The sequence below is a fragment of the Drosophila mojavensis genome, unplaced genomic scaffold, assembly GCF_018153725.1.
Source record: "Drosophila mojavensis isolate 15081-1352.22 unplaced genomic scaffold, ASM1815372v1 contig_19, whole genome shotgun sequence".
Classification (NCBI taxonomy): Eukaryota; Metazoa; Arthropoda; class Insecta; order Diptera; family Drosophilidae; genus Drosophila; species Drosophila mojavensis.
Genome location: NW_025318726.1, coordinates 31,772 through 47,378, shown reverse-complemented (window position 1 = coordinate 47,378; position 15,607 = coordinate 31,772). Strand labels below are relative to the sequence as shown.

Sequence of the window (15,607 nt, the reverse complement as noted above, 5' to 3'; positions counted from 1 at the left end):
AAGTGGACTATTGACTTGTCTGACCTGTTTTCGATATTCCACGGCATATTTTAAAAGCGAACTTTATTTAATTAATTATAAAGCCAACCGGCTTACAATCAAATGGCCCACGTAATTGTTGACTGATATATGACGAGTGATATTATATTTGAGATAAGGCCTCGTCAATAAAACAATTACAGCGTTTAAAAGCTATGATTAGTTATAAGATTATATAAACTGTCAATATAAACTACAGGTATTACAGCTTTCCACATATTTCAAATTACAATGTGAATATTATTTCAAGGTTCTACTATTTATTTGTATGTTTTAGATACAACTAATATCGTGTAGCGTGTATTCAATTGAAACAGCAAATTATAGTAGTACCTGTTGAGGAGGTATGATAGCGTCACGCTACATATGTGTACATATATGATGGCCAAATTATGGAATACAACACAATCCCAAAGGGGAAGTCCATTTGCGCACTGTGTGGGTGTTTAATTGAATGCTGATAATTAGATATTATTAAGTCAAATATGATACAAGCCAATAATGGTAATAGTAATAAGAGTAAATATTCAATTATTGATTTTAACGCATCATATTAACATAACATAATATGTATACTAATACTAGAATTAATGTAGTGAACAGTAATTCCATCAATGATACATGAATTCAAACTAATGATAACAATAATAATACGAAAACATATATTAAGAGTAATACTAACACTAATACTAATGCTAGTGCTAATACTAATAACAATTATAATAAATATGATGGCAAGTGTTGACAGACGGATGCCAGGAAAACAAAGACTCCAGATGGAATCGACAAATACAATCATAATATATGGTAGCGAAGTATAAGAGAACTCTTTAAAATCTGAAGCAAATGCTAACCATGCAAAGAAGATCAGCCGTAAGGATAGCTTCACCATACCGCACAGTCTCTGGAACTGCCGTGATAGCGATAGCAGCAGTCAGTCTAGTTGACATGCTTGCGCCAGTAAAGTCGAGAGTTCATGAAGTAAACAGCAAAGATCATTCGACAGCTCAGTACAGCCTCATAGAAGGCATGATGCTCATACGAAAGGTACTGAAGATGGACTGCAAAAATCATTCCAGTTCTCTGAGTAGTAGATAGCACGGCGAAACATGCCCGTATTCCACAGAAACGCTCTCGCTCATGAAAAGCTATCATTTAGAAATCTAAAATAAAATGGGGAAAACTGCATGCTAAATTTACTGTGAAAATGCAATGGACGATGAGCACACCTTCTTTAGCTGCGAAAAATGGCCAGAAGAAAGAATCAACTTGGCAGAAGCTTGATGAATATAGTAGAGACTATAGAGAAATTAATGTGCAGCAGCATAGATACTTGGAAATAAGTCTGCGACTTCGCCAAAAAGATTCTGCGGCAGAAAAAGTATTACCAGGACACAGGTAAACATGTGACATTGCTCAATAAGAGCAAGAGCTCCACCTTGAAGGTTAATGCGGAATAGCTCCTGAATCTAAGATTGGAAACAGCCCTAAAATAAGAGAATTTTAGCCGGTAAAACAGTATGACACAATAGCCAGAGTGACGACCTGACTGATGCTGCAAAATGTATATTTACTTACCTCTACCACACACACACACAAAACTAATAATTACGTATGAAAAGATTAACAAGTGTAGTAGGAATCATACTAATACTAGCACTAGCACTAGTACTAGTGGAATCATTACACTTATACTAATTCTAATATTTAAGTAAAAGCAGTATCTGAACAAATAATCATACGAATCTAATACTTACTGTAATCTTGTATTAAAAGTATTTGTTCTTATACAAATGCTGAAACTTAGCCTGATAATATTACAATACTAATAGTACTAGTACTTATTTTAGCTTAGATGCGAATTCCAATTAACAACCAATTCTTATGTTACGTTATACCTAATAAAATACTTAACTTACTTAAAAATAGTAGTAGAATCATACTAATATAGACTAGTACTTATTCTTAATATATGCTAATACGAATAAGATAGACAATTTAAATGAATTAAACCACATAATTAAGCCACACAGACAGGCATAGCGCTTGGCATTAAATTCAGGTAACTCTGCCTGGCAGATGCTGTGCCAAGCAGAGAACTCGACAATTGTCAGAGCTCGCAGACGGTGAATAATGTAGTACTAGCCTGGCTGGCCGGCTCTAGGCATATAAATAACTGGACAAGCGGAGCACGTTCGGACTGAGGCACAGTTGAATACGTTGAGCTGTATCCAGGTAATAGCTCAGCTTGTATTTGTGGGATTATGTGCGTCGAGCAGCTTGTAAATTTAATTGAATCGCCAACAAAGGACAGGAATAATTATTTGGGATACCACATATATATATAAATATATATGGAATTTAGGTTAAACGAAAAGTGAGTGTGTGTCGCCCAGGCCAGGCCTATATGTATTTCAATTTATTGGGGACGCTTTTCGGCATTCTTTTTGGTAAACTCCTCTGCGGACTTCATGAACTTCTTGTGATCTTTGACAAACTCCTCGGCCAAATCGGAGCGCAACGGATGCTCTGGTTGGGGATTGTGCACAATGTCGATGAGAGCCTGAAACACCTGCTCGGTGCGCGTTGTTGGCTTCCAGTTATCGGCCGTTATTATGGACAGGCACACCTGGCCCTTCTCATCGACGTTGGGATGATAGATCTGGGTCTTGAACAGTATTCTCGGCGGCATGAACGGATACTGGGCAGGGAAGCTAACTTCGATGCGAAAGGCACCCTTGTTGTACGGCGCCTTCTCCGGCACCAACAGTCCGGTCCACAGCAGCAAGGATTCATCTGAGGCTTCCACATTGCGCAGGACCTTCGACTTGGCGGCCATGATATCGCTAAGCTCGCGACTTAAACGATGCGACGCGGACATAGTTTTAATTTATTATATATATATTTTTTTTTGTATTTTTAGTTATTTTTTGGGGAGCTATAGAATTTCTAAATGCAAATAATTTCGGACTATTGTTGAGTGAATTTTGAAAGCCTACATTGTAAAATATTGTTATTCTATTTAATTGTTAAAACAATCCACCAATTGTTTATTTCGATCAACTCAATACAGCCGGATTTATGTACAAATTCGTATAACAGCAATTACATAGTTTAGTTAAGGCATTCGTCTATTAGAACAGCAGCGCCCTGTTATCATCGTAGAGACTCTCCCAGATCTTCAGCTTCGGCCATTCGGGCAGCTCAATAAACTTCAATTCATCGCTAATGTTTAGGCATTTGATGCTCTCATCGCTCTTCCGCACCGGATCCCAGGTAATCATGTCCAGGCCATTGATCTCCGAGCTGTACGGGTTGCCGGTCCTCGCAAACTGTGTCCAGATGCCCACCGTGCGCTCAATGTTGCGGTACTCCCGACTCTCCTTCGGCATGCGGTGTGCCAGGAGAGTGGCGAACTGATACGTCAAATCGTCCGCATGACTGACGCCCTTGACACCACGGCCGTAACGCATGATACGGTAGGGGAATATCAACTCCTCCGAATCGAAGTCGTAGCGATAGAAGTATACGGGCGAGCCAGCAGCATGGGCGTGTCTCGAGCGGACCACGCGCAGAGCAGGAAAGACAAAATAATAAATGGAACAGAGCTGTATGAGAAAGGGAGAGAGAGACAAATATAGTATATGAATATGAGAGAGATCTGTAAGCTGCTGTGGTTCAAGCTACATCAGAAAATCTGTCAGTAGAGCGGTCATATATTAAACGGAAGGCTCAAGTTGTCAGTGACTAAGCTTTAAGTTAGTCTTAATTATAATATATATTAATTCTAATCTCTAATACGCAAACAAAATAAGTTTATTGCTCAATCACTGGCCGGTAATATAGTGGGTCTATCAATCAAATCATGTATTCATCTATTCATTAATGAAATATTTAATTAGTCAATCAATCATTTGAATAGCACAACAAACAATCAGGCCATCAGGCAATACCAATACAATAATGGACTCTATCAATCAAGCAGTAATGTGAGTTTTTGTCACTCAGACAATCATTGAATCAATCAAAGCAGCCATTCAATTATATCTGTCTCTCATGCAATCTATCAGAGTCAATCAATTAAGTAACTAGATATTATTCAACCAATCTATTGAAGGACTAGCCAATCTTTATTACATCATATAAATATAAGGCTTTAATTCAATCAATCAGTCAGTTACTTGTTATATTGAACTAGGCAATAGCTTCAGCCAATCAATCATTCAACAAATCTGGGATCAGCAAAAGTTTCTATGTATGATATTTAAATTTAAATAAGATCACGAAATGACCAGAGATGTAGAAAAATAATCAGTCAATCTAATCAATCATTTTAGCATAACAATCAGTCAGTCAATCATAAAGTCCGACTGCTAAATCAATCACTCCGTTAATCAATCAATAAGTCGGAGCCCATCAGTCAATCAGTCAAGTCCCTTTTCTCGCTCAATCAAATTGATTGAAGCAACTTACATCCATATAATTATCAGGTGTAGCCTTCTCGCCTGTCAAATGAGCGCTGCGTATCTTCTGACCCCAGCTGCTGACCTTTTCGCTGTTGATCGCTGCCAGCTCGCGGGGAACGAAGGGCGTGCCTGAGTCCACCTGCTGCACCACCTGGGGCATCAGTTTGATCTCTGCATAAGCAAATTTTCAGCTTGTGCTCCAGCGGGAAAATGAATTGCCCACTCACCTGGCACCCAGAGCAAACCCTCGTACGAGGTGTTGCCTATCATCATGGGTATCGAGTTGCTCCACGCGGTCTTCATCATCTCGAGCGGATGCTTCGGCAGGACGCACTCGGGCGTGGTATATGGCTCCAGCGCGGGGCCAAAGGCAAACATCACCTTGTTCGCATGCTCCTCGGGCGTCAGCACCTGCTCCTCCACGCGTATCAGGTCCCTGGCACGCACTGTCTGCAGAAACTGTAGCACATCCTTCTCGTTGTCCTCGCCCTTGTAGCCCGCCAGCTTGGCAATCCGGAAGGCGCGCGACGTAATGTCGCCATTGAAGGCCCAAGGCGCAATGGCGCTGCCCGACTGCAGGATGCCACGATGGAAGAGTCCCTGCGTTTGGTCCGTCAGCATCATGTAGTGGGTGGAGGCAGCTCCAGCACTCTCGCCAAACACCGTTATGCAATCGGGATCGCCGCCAAAGCTGGCGCAATTGTTCTTAATCCACTTCAGAGCCATCACCTGATCCTTGAGACCTGCATTGCCCGGCACATTCAAGCCAGGAGTTTTCAAGCTGAGGAAGCCTTAAAGTAATGCATCATTAGACTGGAACCAGGTGAGATTCAGGTATTCAGTTTTCGAATTTACCCAGAGCACCCAAACGATACTGAATGGTGACCAGCACAACATCCTCCTTCATGAAGTAGTCCGGGCCGTACCAGTCGCGATTGGCCTCGCCAATGATGAAGCCGCCGCCATGTATCCAGACCAGAACTGGGCGTGGCTTGGCTGGACTGAGCTGTTTAGCAGGGTAGATCGAATGTAATTGCCGTTTCTATTTATTCGAGCACTCACTCACATTATTCGTGTAGACATTCAGATAGAGGCAATCCTCGGAGCCCTCGACCTTGTCGAAGACGAAATTCACCTGCACTGCTATGTCCTTGGGCTGGGTGCAGTCCCGTACGCCCTCCCAGGGCGTGGGTCGCTGCGGGGCACGGAAACGCAGCTCCCCAACGGGCGGCTGTGCATAGGGTATGCCCTCAAAACTAAAGTAGGGCAGATCGTAGATGGTCAAGCGCTTAACGCCCCGCACTTTGCCATATTCCGTGTCGGTGACGACCGACTCATTTGTGGTCAGACGATATTGTTGGAGTTTATGCTCGATTGTTCTGTAAAATATGACAAATTTACATAATAATAATAATGGAGTGCGCATTATATTTGCATGTACATATATATTGTATATGTGTAAGCCTAGATAATTTGATATTTTGGTCGCCCCTGAGCTCATTTTAATTATGATACCCTGCATACGCAGCGAGAGGCTAAGTGGAGTGTTTTGAAATGGTAATAGTAAATTTATTGATATATAAATGGTTTCTATCTTCATTTAATACAATTAGTCTTTAATTTGTTTGATGTAAGGAAGGGTATTCCCTTTTCGACGCACAAGCCTCAGCTTTCTTTCTTTTGTTCACACCTTTCACACTTTTCGTTTGCCTACAGGGCATCGCTGTGTCGCTCCTACTCGCCCCTTGAGCACTCTTATTTGCTTTAATTAGCATTAAATTGAAATTATTTTGCTGATGCGGCTGCTGTGGCTACCGTTGCTGCTATTTACCATATCGTCAGCCCATCAACTAGACAACAGCCTCCACATCCGCCTCTGCCGCCGCCTCAGCTGCAGCTTGTGGAGCTAACTGGAGCATTGGCATGCACATCCAGTTAACCGGGCACGTCTGTCAGTGATAAATGAACACCGGCTGACAGGCCAACTGCTCGGTCACGCTACAATGCACTCAACTGCCACTGGACACTGGGCATGTGGCGTGTGCCCCTCCCATACCCAACCATCCCCACTCGGCGAGAGTGGCTCTTAAGGCCGAGCCCACACTTCAGGCTGAACTTTGTGTCGTCAAGTAGCTCTCAGCTATCAGCGGGACACAAAATCTAGTATAAAGAAACGTGCCTCGAGATAAGGCACAGCAGCATCTACGGCCTGTGTATGGAGCCAAGGCGAGATTATTTATATAACGATTGTAAAAGTAATTGCACTTATCACACGGGCATAACTCCCATGCCAAAGGTCGACAAAATAGTAGAATTTATATAAATTTTAATATGTTTATTGTGTCTATTATTGGAACAATTCTCATTTGGAGCAAAGCAAGAGATTGCTGCAAAGCCAGACCGAATGTACAGGCTAAATTCTCAAGATCTTCATTTGCTTTGTCTGTTAGTAAATATATGTTTAAGATATGGTCAGTACAAGTCAATACATTCAAGATTTTTGTTGTATTTGTCAAACAGTGAACTCATTTATTATGTTTGATATTATTAAGTTGATATTTATAAGTATGTATATATATAGATAGATAGATAGAGAGAGAGAGAGAAAGTATAGGCCAAATTCTTTCCTTAAAATATTATATAATATTATTGCAATAATACAGTTCTAGCATAAGTTAGGGTTATCGCAACGAAAATTCCCCAGACAAACTTATATGATAATAGTCGTCATGTCTGGACTCTACTGTATTTTATTGTGAAATCACATACGCTTTCTTTTAATTATAATTAAACAATAAATTAACAAAAATGTCAAACTATTTATATTTTCTACAAAAAAAAAAAAAAAAAAAAACATAAATAAATAAATAAATAAAATTTAAAAAATTTAAATTAATTTAAATTAAATTATATATTATATTATCATAAACATACATTGAAAAAAAAAGCTAAAAACCAAAAAAAAATATTTATTTTATATAACATTATTCTTAATTAGAACCAACATAAGAGCTTAGCTCATCTATCCGTCTGTTTGACCACATGTGCATAATTATATCGAATCTTGGAACTTTAATACTTCCACGTACAGCAAACAGCTGGCCCTCAAATTTGTTTCAACTTAGTGAAAACCTCTTTTCATTTTTACAAAACATTATTATTATTATTATATAATACAACAAATATTTCTTATTTAGACTCTGGACACAGAGGGCCTTAGGATATATTCGTAATAAGCAGCCCTGTGGACTTCTTTGTACTTTGCTCTCTGTGCTCTTTATCTATATATCTATATCGGTAATGTATATATTTCAATCTGAAATATAACAAAATTTATATTTCATGAGACAAAATCTTTTGTACTCGATCACTGCTAATCAGCTCAGGTATTTATGATAAGATAGATCATTTGTCGACTTTAAGTTGGCACATCATCATGTAAAGCATTATATAAATGCAGTTGCATTCAAGCAAGTAATTAAATATAATTGCATTTATTAAACAAATAAAATATCTTGCGTTTATTTGATAAACGAATCGCAATTGTAAAGTTAATTGAATAATTACCTTCATTGTGCTTTACAGCTTGAACTTGAGAGAACAGAAATATACATATAATAATAGTATATGGAATTGAAATGTGAGATTCGAAATTCGAATGGGAAGGGTGCATGACAGGCATGACGGTTTCTGAGGCGGGGGCCCCCGATAGGCCTCGTCGCACTATCGTATTCAATGCGCATTTCGAGCCACATCCCATTGCAACTCAACGCCTTTGGCATATTTAGAGAAAAGTTCTAATAATACATTGAATGTGAATATCAAGTGCAATAGAGTAAGTATAAACAACAGAACGCAAACACACAGGCATAACGTTTAACAATGTCAACAAATTGTGTTTATATCTATGTACATACATATATGTATGTATAGATTTCTATATATCTTCGACTGGGGCAAACTGAGCGCTAATGACAGGCCGTAAATACGAAATATGCTACTCATTAAACTGATTAAGCGATTAATTTGCAAACGTATGAAATAATTGAGAGGTTATAAATTAAGGGATTATGTGACATTTTAATGGTTAACATAAAAACTTTATTGATTTACTATCAAACTGCATTTTATCGGCGGCAACAAAGAGTCAACCTTGTTGTGCGAAACATGATATCTTAAGCTATTCATTAAACGAATCAATATTTATTTATTAGTCAGTTATTAACAACAATTTCACTGCAATTTATCAAAGGAAAATACTTACTTATTATACCCTGAACCCATTTTCAATGGGAAATCAGGGTATAATGGTTTTGTTGAAATGTATGTAACAGGCAGAAGGAGGCGTGGCAGACCCCACAAAGTATATATATTCTTGATCAGGGCGACGAGCTGAGTTGATTTGGCCCTGTCCGTCTGTCTGTCCGTCTGTCCGTCTGTCCGTCTGTCCGTATGTATGAACGCGTCGATTTCAGAAGATATAAGAGCTAGAGACTTCAAATTTTTTTTAAAATGTCCGTAATTACAGCGCGCATATCAAGTTTATCATTAAAAATCGATAACTCATCTCGATCTTTTTTATCGATAAAAAACCTTATCGAAACCCTGTTATAAAATTATATCTTCTACACCTTTATTGCTAGAGACTCCAAATTTTTAATGTAAGCTTATATGCAATTTATACAATTTCGGTTTTTGTTAAAATTTACCCCCCACCTCTAAATTCTCCCCCTCACCCTCACTTTTGTAAAAAGCGTATTTCAAATACTAGAGACTTGTGCTTTGGCAATTACATGCATATTCATGTTATAATCATAATCTAAAAGTTTCATGAAGATCGTACGTCCATAAAAAAAGTTATTAAACAATTAAGTTCTCATAGTAAGCGCACACTGCAGCCCATGCGTGTTTATGCGTGGTTGCTTGTGTGTGTATGTGTTTGTGTATGTGTGTGTGTATGTGTGTGTGTGTGTATGCGTTTGTGTATGTATGCGTGTGTGTGTGTATGTGTGTCTGTATGCGTGTGTGTGTATGTGTGCCTGTGTTTGCGTACGTGTGTGTGTGTGTGTGCGTGTTTCTTGTGTAAGCTGAAAGTCGCGAAAAAGTATTGAAATATCTATTGCTCCAAGGGTTCAGGGGATCTCGTAGTCGAGCAGTCTCGACTAGAGCTTTCTTACTTGTATATAAATATATTTGTGTATCATGGATGAAATTCATACAGATGATATATGGAAAATGTGCCTAGCTTGCAGAGTTCTTTATGATATTAAAACTAAATTCGAATCAAATTATTTATCAACTGGTTCCATGTGTAAATAAACAATAAGTGAATAAATATAGTATCTATATTTGAAACGAAATAAACCTGATATAACAACACTTCATATACCTATATACGTTTATTGATTATCAAGGTGCTGTTGGCATCATATTCCACAGAAATAAATGTTGACATGTTCAAAGAAAAATGTTGATTGAGTCAGACAGACAAGTAAGTTAGTGAGCTAATGAATAGAGCAACCGATGGCCAGAACTTAAACAAGCGAGGTACTTGATCTATTAATAATGAAATAAATTAATCTAGATTAATTGTAGTTCACACAGTCGCACTCACTTCAAACGCCAGCGCAGCCGCTCAACAAAGCCGATGTTTTTGTTCATCTTCAAAATATCAGACACCAACTATATGTAGTATATGCTGTATTAGCTATTTATATATGTATGTGCGTTTGTGTTTATGAATATAATTTCGTTTTCACCGATCGCTTGGACTGTTGCGCGCCAGCACCGAACTGAAACTGAAATTAACAATAATTTTTTATTCCATATTGAGTTCAGTTGTTGACGCGAACAAAACAGGCGAGTAGAGCTCGTCAAAGAGATATAAGCACAGGCACACACTCGCATGCATATATGTACATACATACATATGTAAGTAGTACTATATACCAAGTTGAATAAAGCAAACAACTGAATAAAAACAGAACAAAACATAGAAAAAATACAGCACACAATAAAAAATAGCGAAAACACAACAAAAATTATATATTCTTTTCAAGTGCACAGATACACAGAGGCACAGCTGGGAGCTGGGAGCTGAGAGCTGAGAGCTGAAGCTGGAGCGGTTGCTGTAAAAGGCGTGGGCGGGCGAGTGAGGCTGGGGCCACTTGTTAGCAAAGCGGCTGTATAATTAATCAATTGATTTGCCAATTGCTCTGCCGGCCCAATATCGTTTTTAGCAACTTTTCTATCACCTCTAAACAACACACGCCTCGAATAGGTATTAAAAACTTTACGCTGAGCTAAGGCAAATGCTGGTTGAGGCATTCCCCCACCCGCTCCCTTCCCTCACACCGGCTTACTTGATCGCGCCGGCAGTGTAAACAAAAATTAAAAAATTGTTGTTGCTGCTGCTGTAGCCGGCACATTGTTAACAAGTTTCGCGCGTCGAGGGTAGAAGCTTTCTGGCAAAGCTTTAAGCTTACGCTTTAAGCTCAAAGCACAACACACTGGAGGATCGCAAAAGTGATGCAGCTGTCGATTGGAGCAGATTCAGTCGTTACTTAAAATTGTTTATATTTGTTTATAATTATATTTATAATTTTATGGACTATAAATTAACTCGTAGGGAAAAGTGTTAGGTTTATATGTATAATAAATGATAAAAAAAATAATAATAAAATAGATAATAGAAAAAAATCTTTATAGATATATATAATCTGAATTTAGTAACTAGTTCACTATCCAGGTAATAAATTCTATATACAGTAGTAGTAGGCCAATGAGAGATTCGAGGAATCAGCATTATGGTGAACACATCTATATATAATTTAAATACCACAATTTGAAATTAGTTCACTTGGTCACCAAAGTAACAAACTTTATTCATTGTAAATTGACTCATAAGGAAAAATCTATTCTAAAAAAAAAAGTCACCTTTATTATATTAAATATATATGATTGGAATTTAGATACCACAATTTGGAACTAGCTCTCTTAGAAGAGTTGTCAGCCACCATAAAGCAAGCGCTTGTCATTATCGTACAGCTTATTCCACACTTGAAGCCCTTCCTCCTCGAACAGCCGGTCGAAGGTTAAGTCGTAACTGATGTTCATGGCATGAAAGGGTGTCTTTTTAGTCACGGGCTTCCACTCTTCTGGCTTAGTTTCGGCACAGTTTGGATCTCCGGTTTTCGCAAATGCCGTTAAAATGCCCACCAATCGATTGATAGTGAGGCATTCCGGCGCATTCAGTTCATTTCTGAACTTAAGCTCCCTAGGAAAGATGTAGCCCAGCTCGTCGGCATGGCAGACACCGCGCCGAATGTCGCCTCCGCACAAATTGATTCTCATCAAGTTATGTTGGCTCGAGTCGAAATCGAATCTGTAAAGATAGGTGGGAGCCTCGGCAAAAGCCAGACGGGAGAGCACAATCCGGTGTATTCCATGCCAGAAGAGCTTATAGCTGAATAGCTGGAAGCAGGAAAGCCAACTTGATTTAAGCCCATACAGCGTCTGCATTTCTTTTACTCACATCCAAAAGTTGCACAATATTGTTAGTATGGATTTGTCTAGGCCCAAAATGAAAGCGTACCAGCTGCGCAGCTCGCTCAGTCAGTTCGCGTACCGAAAGCGTCCGGTACAGATCGTAAGGAAGCACTAGGGTTGGCTCTTCCTTGAGTAGATTTAGAATATGACCATTGTTGAGCTTGCTGTAGGGATACATGATCAGGCCTTCGAAGGAGGTGCCGCCCAGCAGCAAGGGCACATTCTTAGCCCAAGCGTCCCGCATCAGTTGCAGAAAAGGACGCTTGAGCAGGCCTTCGCTACCGTCATGGTGCTCCAAAGTGGGCACGAACGGATACAGGTGCCCAAATATAAGTTCCCTCGACCCGAATAGCTTATTTTGCACCAGATCCTCAGCGGGCTGCGAGCGAAGGAACTCCAAGACGCACTCCTCCGTCATTTTACCTCTGTAACCCTTTTCGTTCGCCAGGCGACAGGACAATGTATCCGTATTCGGTACATGCACCCAGGGACAGGTCATACCACCAGACATCATAATGGCTCGGTGGAACAAACCACAAGCCTCCGGCAGACACATCATAAAGTGCACCGAGGCAGCTCCCGCACTCGTGCCCATTATGGTTATATTTTCGGGGTCCCCGTTGAAGTGCGAGATGTACTGCTTGATCCAGCGCAGTGCCAGCACCGTATCGTGCAAGCCCGCATTGCCGGGTACGCCCAGCTTCGCGTTGGACATGCTAAGAAAGCCCATCACACACAGGCGATAGCTGAACTGCGCATAGACGATGTCCTCGCGCATCAAATAGTCCGGCCCATATTTGGTCCTGGTAGCACCGCCTGTCTTGAAGCCGCCCCCGTGTATATAAACCAGCACGGGAAGCGGCTTACCCGAATCAAACTTCATTTAAGTACATATAATAAGCATAAGCAAGTTTTCTGATATTTGAATTCCACACACTCACATGCTTAGTGAAGACGTTCAGGTATAGACAATCCTCAGAGCCTATTGTGGTCACCGTATCCGGCTCCCTATCTTCCTGCTGAACTGGTACAGCACGCTCCTTCAGGCAATCAAGAACCTTGCCAGTCCAAGGCTCCGCCGGCTGAGGTAGGCAAAACCGGAGCTTCCCAATAGGCGGCTTGCCATAGGGTATGCCCTCAAAACTATAGAATCCATGTCCGGTGTTGCCAATCTGATGCTTGCCCTTAACCTTGCCCACTGGCAGCTCGACAATTTTCGTCTCGACATTAGTTTTCTGAGAGAAGTTTGACTTTCTGGCTCCCAACAGAGGTCTAAGTTTTCTCAGCCTTCCAAATTTCAACATATCCTGGCCGTGAATTAAGCATACTAAAGCAAAGCCCACATGGATGCATTACCTATTACCGAGGCGAGACCAATCTTAATTTAAACATTAAAATTTCTGGAAACTTTCTATAAATGCTAAAAGCTTGTTAATATCTATGCCTGCTGAGATGAAATGTATTTTTAGATTTTTCTTATACGCTTTAAAGGAGACTATTTGGCTTATAAATATGTCGGATATTTCTGGAGATTAGATAATTTTGTGGAGTGCAGCGTGTTCCTGCACTGTTGCCCTTCTTTCTCTTGCTAATCAACTGTCCGATTTTCACTAGTACGTTTGATTACATCCATCGTAACCAACTGGCAACCTGGTCAGGACCACACTCGATATTAGTGTTAATTAACATCTCACTCTATCAATATTACCCAATACTATGCATGAACCGATATATCGATAAGATATTCTATTCGAATAATACTGTCATCTCCGACACGGCCATTCTGACGTTCACACGTCCTCGTGTGTTACAAACTAAAGACTAATAAGATAAACTAAACAGCAATATGCATAGCTCAACTTAAAAGACAAATGAAACCAAACCTATTACTTTAAATAAAAATCCAGTTAATTTCAATTTTCTCAAGTAGGTCATTCAACGTCTCTTTCAACGCCGTCTCTACAACTTTCCAACTCAATGGGAATCCCCTCCGCCGGCATACGTCTCAACGACTCACAACGGTCTCCATCGAGAACCTCTGTTACTAAGAACGCACCTTTAAAATTGGGATATAATTTAGTTTGGTGTCTTTCCTCATTCTTGAGCAGTGCATAATCGCCAACCTTAAATCTTACAATTTTTGACTTATATCTGTCGAATCGGTCTTTCTCAAAAGAAGCGTTCTGTTATACTGTCTCTTATTCTTTAGGTCTATCAACATATATCTCTCGTTTTCTGAAATTTAAAAATACCCTCTAACTTTGTCTGATGCCTCTTACAATTATTAACCAGTACAAAATCACACATTTTAAACCTGACTACTTTAGCATTATTTATCCACTTTTTTTTTTTTTTACTTAGCTTTTATGCAAATCTGTCTTTAATTCACCACAGTCAAATGTAATTGGAAAGATTTAACCTCGGAACAGCATACTTATCTTCGGTGTAATGGTCAAAGAATATATGTAGTGATAATAAATAATTGCAGTTCATATCATTCGCGACAATTTTGTCGCCTGCACTGCAATACCAGCTGATCTTGCAAAAGCTTACATTGCGAGAGCAAGCCTTTGCAAGAACCTTCAAAGCTTGAGACACAGCTGGTAAATTGCACCCATCTTCGCTTGGGCCTATAAAAAGAGCCACATGGGTCAAATCGTTCTTTTTCCGGCATCACGAGATCATCAAGTCAAAATTTGGTTGTGCTGAAAATTTAAAAGTATAAACCTATATAATTAAACCAAATAAAAAAAAATTTTTTTGACAAAATAAAACCCACGGACCCAAAGATTAAGAAAGTGCAAGCAATCGCGTTTGCTTTTTGCATTGAATTGAATTGAATTTGCAGCGCGCAGCTGCCGGTCTCAAAATATATGTTAGATATATATACATTTATATATATATATATATATATCAGGTATGTGAAAAAGACTGTTCAGAGAAAAAAAAAGAATTCAAGTAATTAAGAAAGATTTTCCATTTTCAGTGGACTTTTGTCCATTTTTCTCTTATTAGATACCCTAACTTCACGCCAGCAAGGGTCACCTTGAAGAACGGAGGTTAGGGTACGAAATGCCGGCAGAGCAGCATAACGCCTAAGCGACGGGGGAGAGGAAGGGCAGCATCAAAAGAAAAAAACCGAAGAAAAAAAAACCAACAAAATAAAAGAAACTTTAGTGCGTGAAAAAAACAACCATATGAGTTTCTGAAAACGTGAAAAAATGTAACTAATGAAATAGAAATTTTACAATAGAGTAGTATTTGCATATAGAAAAAAAAACTGCGAAATATAAAGAAAAGAACTTAAAATTAAAAATAAAAAAAAGAATTTGTGCAAGACATTTAAATTGCCGACGGCAAGTGAGAAGTTATTTTTTTGTCGAGAGAAAAGTTAAAGAAAACAGAAAAATTAGTGGTTTAACAGCTCAATCATAAAATCTATAATTACTATATATATAATTAACCCACAAAAACGAAACCAATAAATAAATAAATATATATCAATAAATAGATATATATGAATAAATACATAAAAATGAATAAATAAGAAACAT

At 39.1% G+C, this 15,607-nt stretch overlaps 2 protein-coding genes and 1 long non-coding RNA gene across 3 annotated transcripts; all 3 read right to left on the bottom strand.

Annotated features, from left to right (window-relative positions):
• Window positions 1-2,421: 2,421 nt before the first annotated feature.
• LOC6572611 (ubiquitin-conjugating enzyme E2-18 kDa) lies at window positions 2,422-3,001 on the bottom strand. The gene has a single exon (XM_001998681.4). The coding sequence runs from the start codon at window positions 2,918-2,920 to the stop codon at window positions 2,459-2,461; it is 462 nt and encodes a 153-aa protein (XP_001998717.1). The 5' UTR covers window positions 2,921-3,001; the 3' UTR covers window positions 2,422-2,458.
• A 59-nt stretch (window positions 3,002-3,060) lies between these two features.
• On the bottom strand, window positions 3,061-13,508 carry LOC6572612. Its single transcript, XM_044007701.1, has 9 exons — window positions 12,995-13,508; window positions 12,040-12,930; window positions 11,516-11,978; window positions 10,991-11,039; window positions 5,572-5,884; window positions 5,361-5,511; window positions 4,733-5,296; window positions 4,513-4,676; window positions 3,061-3,647 (listed from the first exon to the last, which is right to left on the bottom strand). The coding sequence occupies exons 1-9, from the start codon at window positions 13,355-13,357 to the stop codon at window positions 3,174-3,176; spliced, it is 3,432 nt and encodes a 1,143-aa protein (XP_043863636.1). The 5' UTR covers window positions 13,358-13,508; the 3' UTR covers window positions 3,061-3,173.
• LOC116804866 lies at window positions 9,833-10,419 on the bottom strand. The gene is made up of 2 exons (XR_004364885.2): window positions 10,120-10,419; window positions 9,833-10,061 (listed from the first exon to the last, which is right to left on the bottom strand). It is a non-coding gene; the product is annotated as an uncharacterized LOC116804866 (long non-coding RNA).
• Window positions 13,509-15,607: the final 2,099 nt, after the last annotated feature.

Excerpts from the sequence above, each read along its gene's own strand:
- LOC6572611 (XM_001998681.4), bottom strand. The coding sequence starts at position 2,920 with ATGTCCGCGTCGCATCGTTTAAGTCGCGAGCTTAGCGATATCATGGCC.
- LOC6572612 (XM_044007701.1), bottom strand. The coding sequence starts at position 13,357 with ATGTTGAAATTTGGAAGGCTGAGAAAACTTAGACCTCTGTTGGGAGCC. Across the intron at positions 11,979-12,039 it reads ATATTGTGCAACTTTTGGAT|CTATTCAGCTATAAGCTCTT; the intron begins GTGAGTAAAAGA and ends TCCTGCTTCCAG. Across the intron at positions 4,677-4,732 it reads GGGTTTGCTCTGGGTGCCAG|AGATCAAACTGATGCCCCAG; the intron begins GTGAGTGGGCAA and ends TTGCTTATGCAG.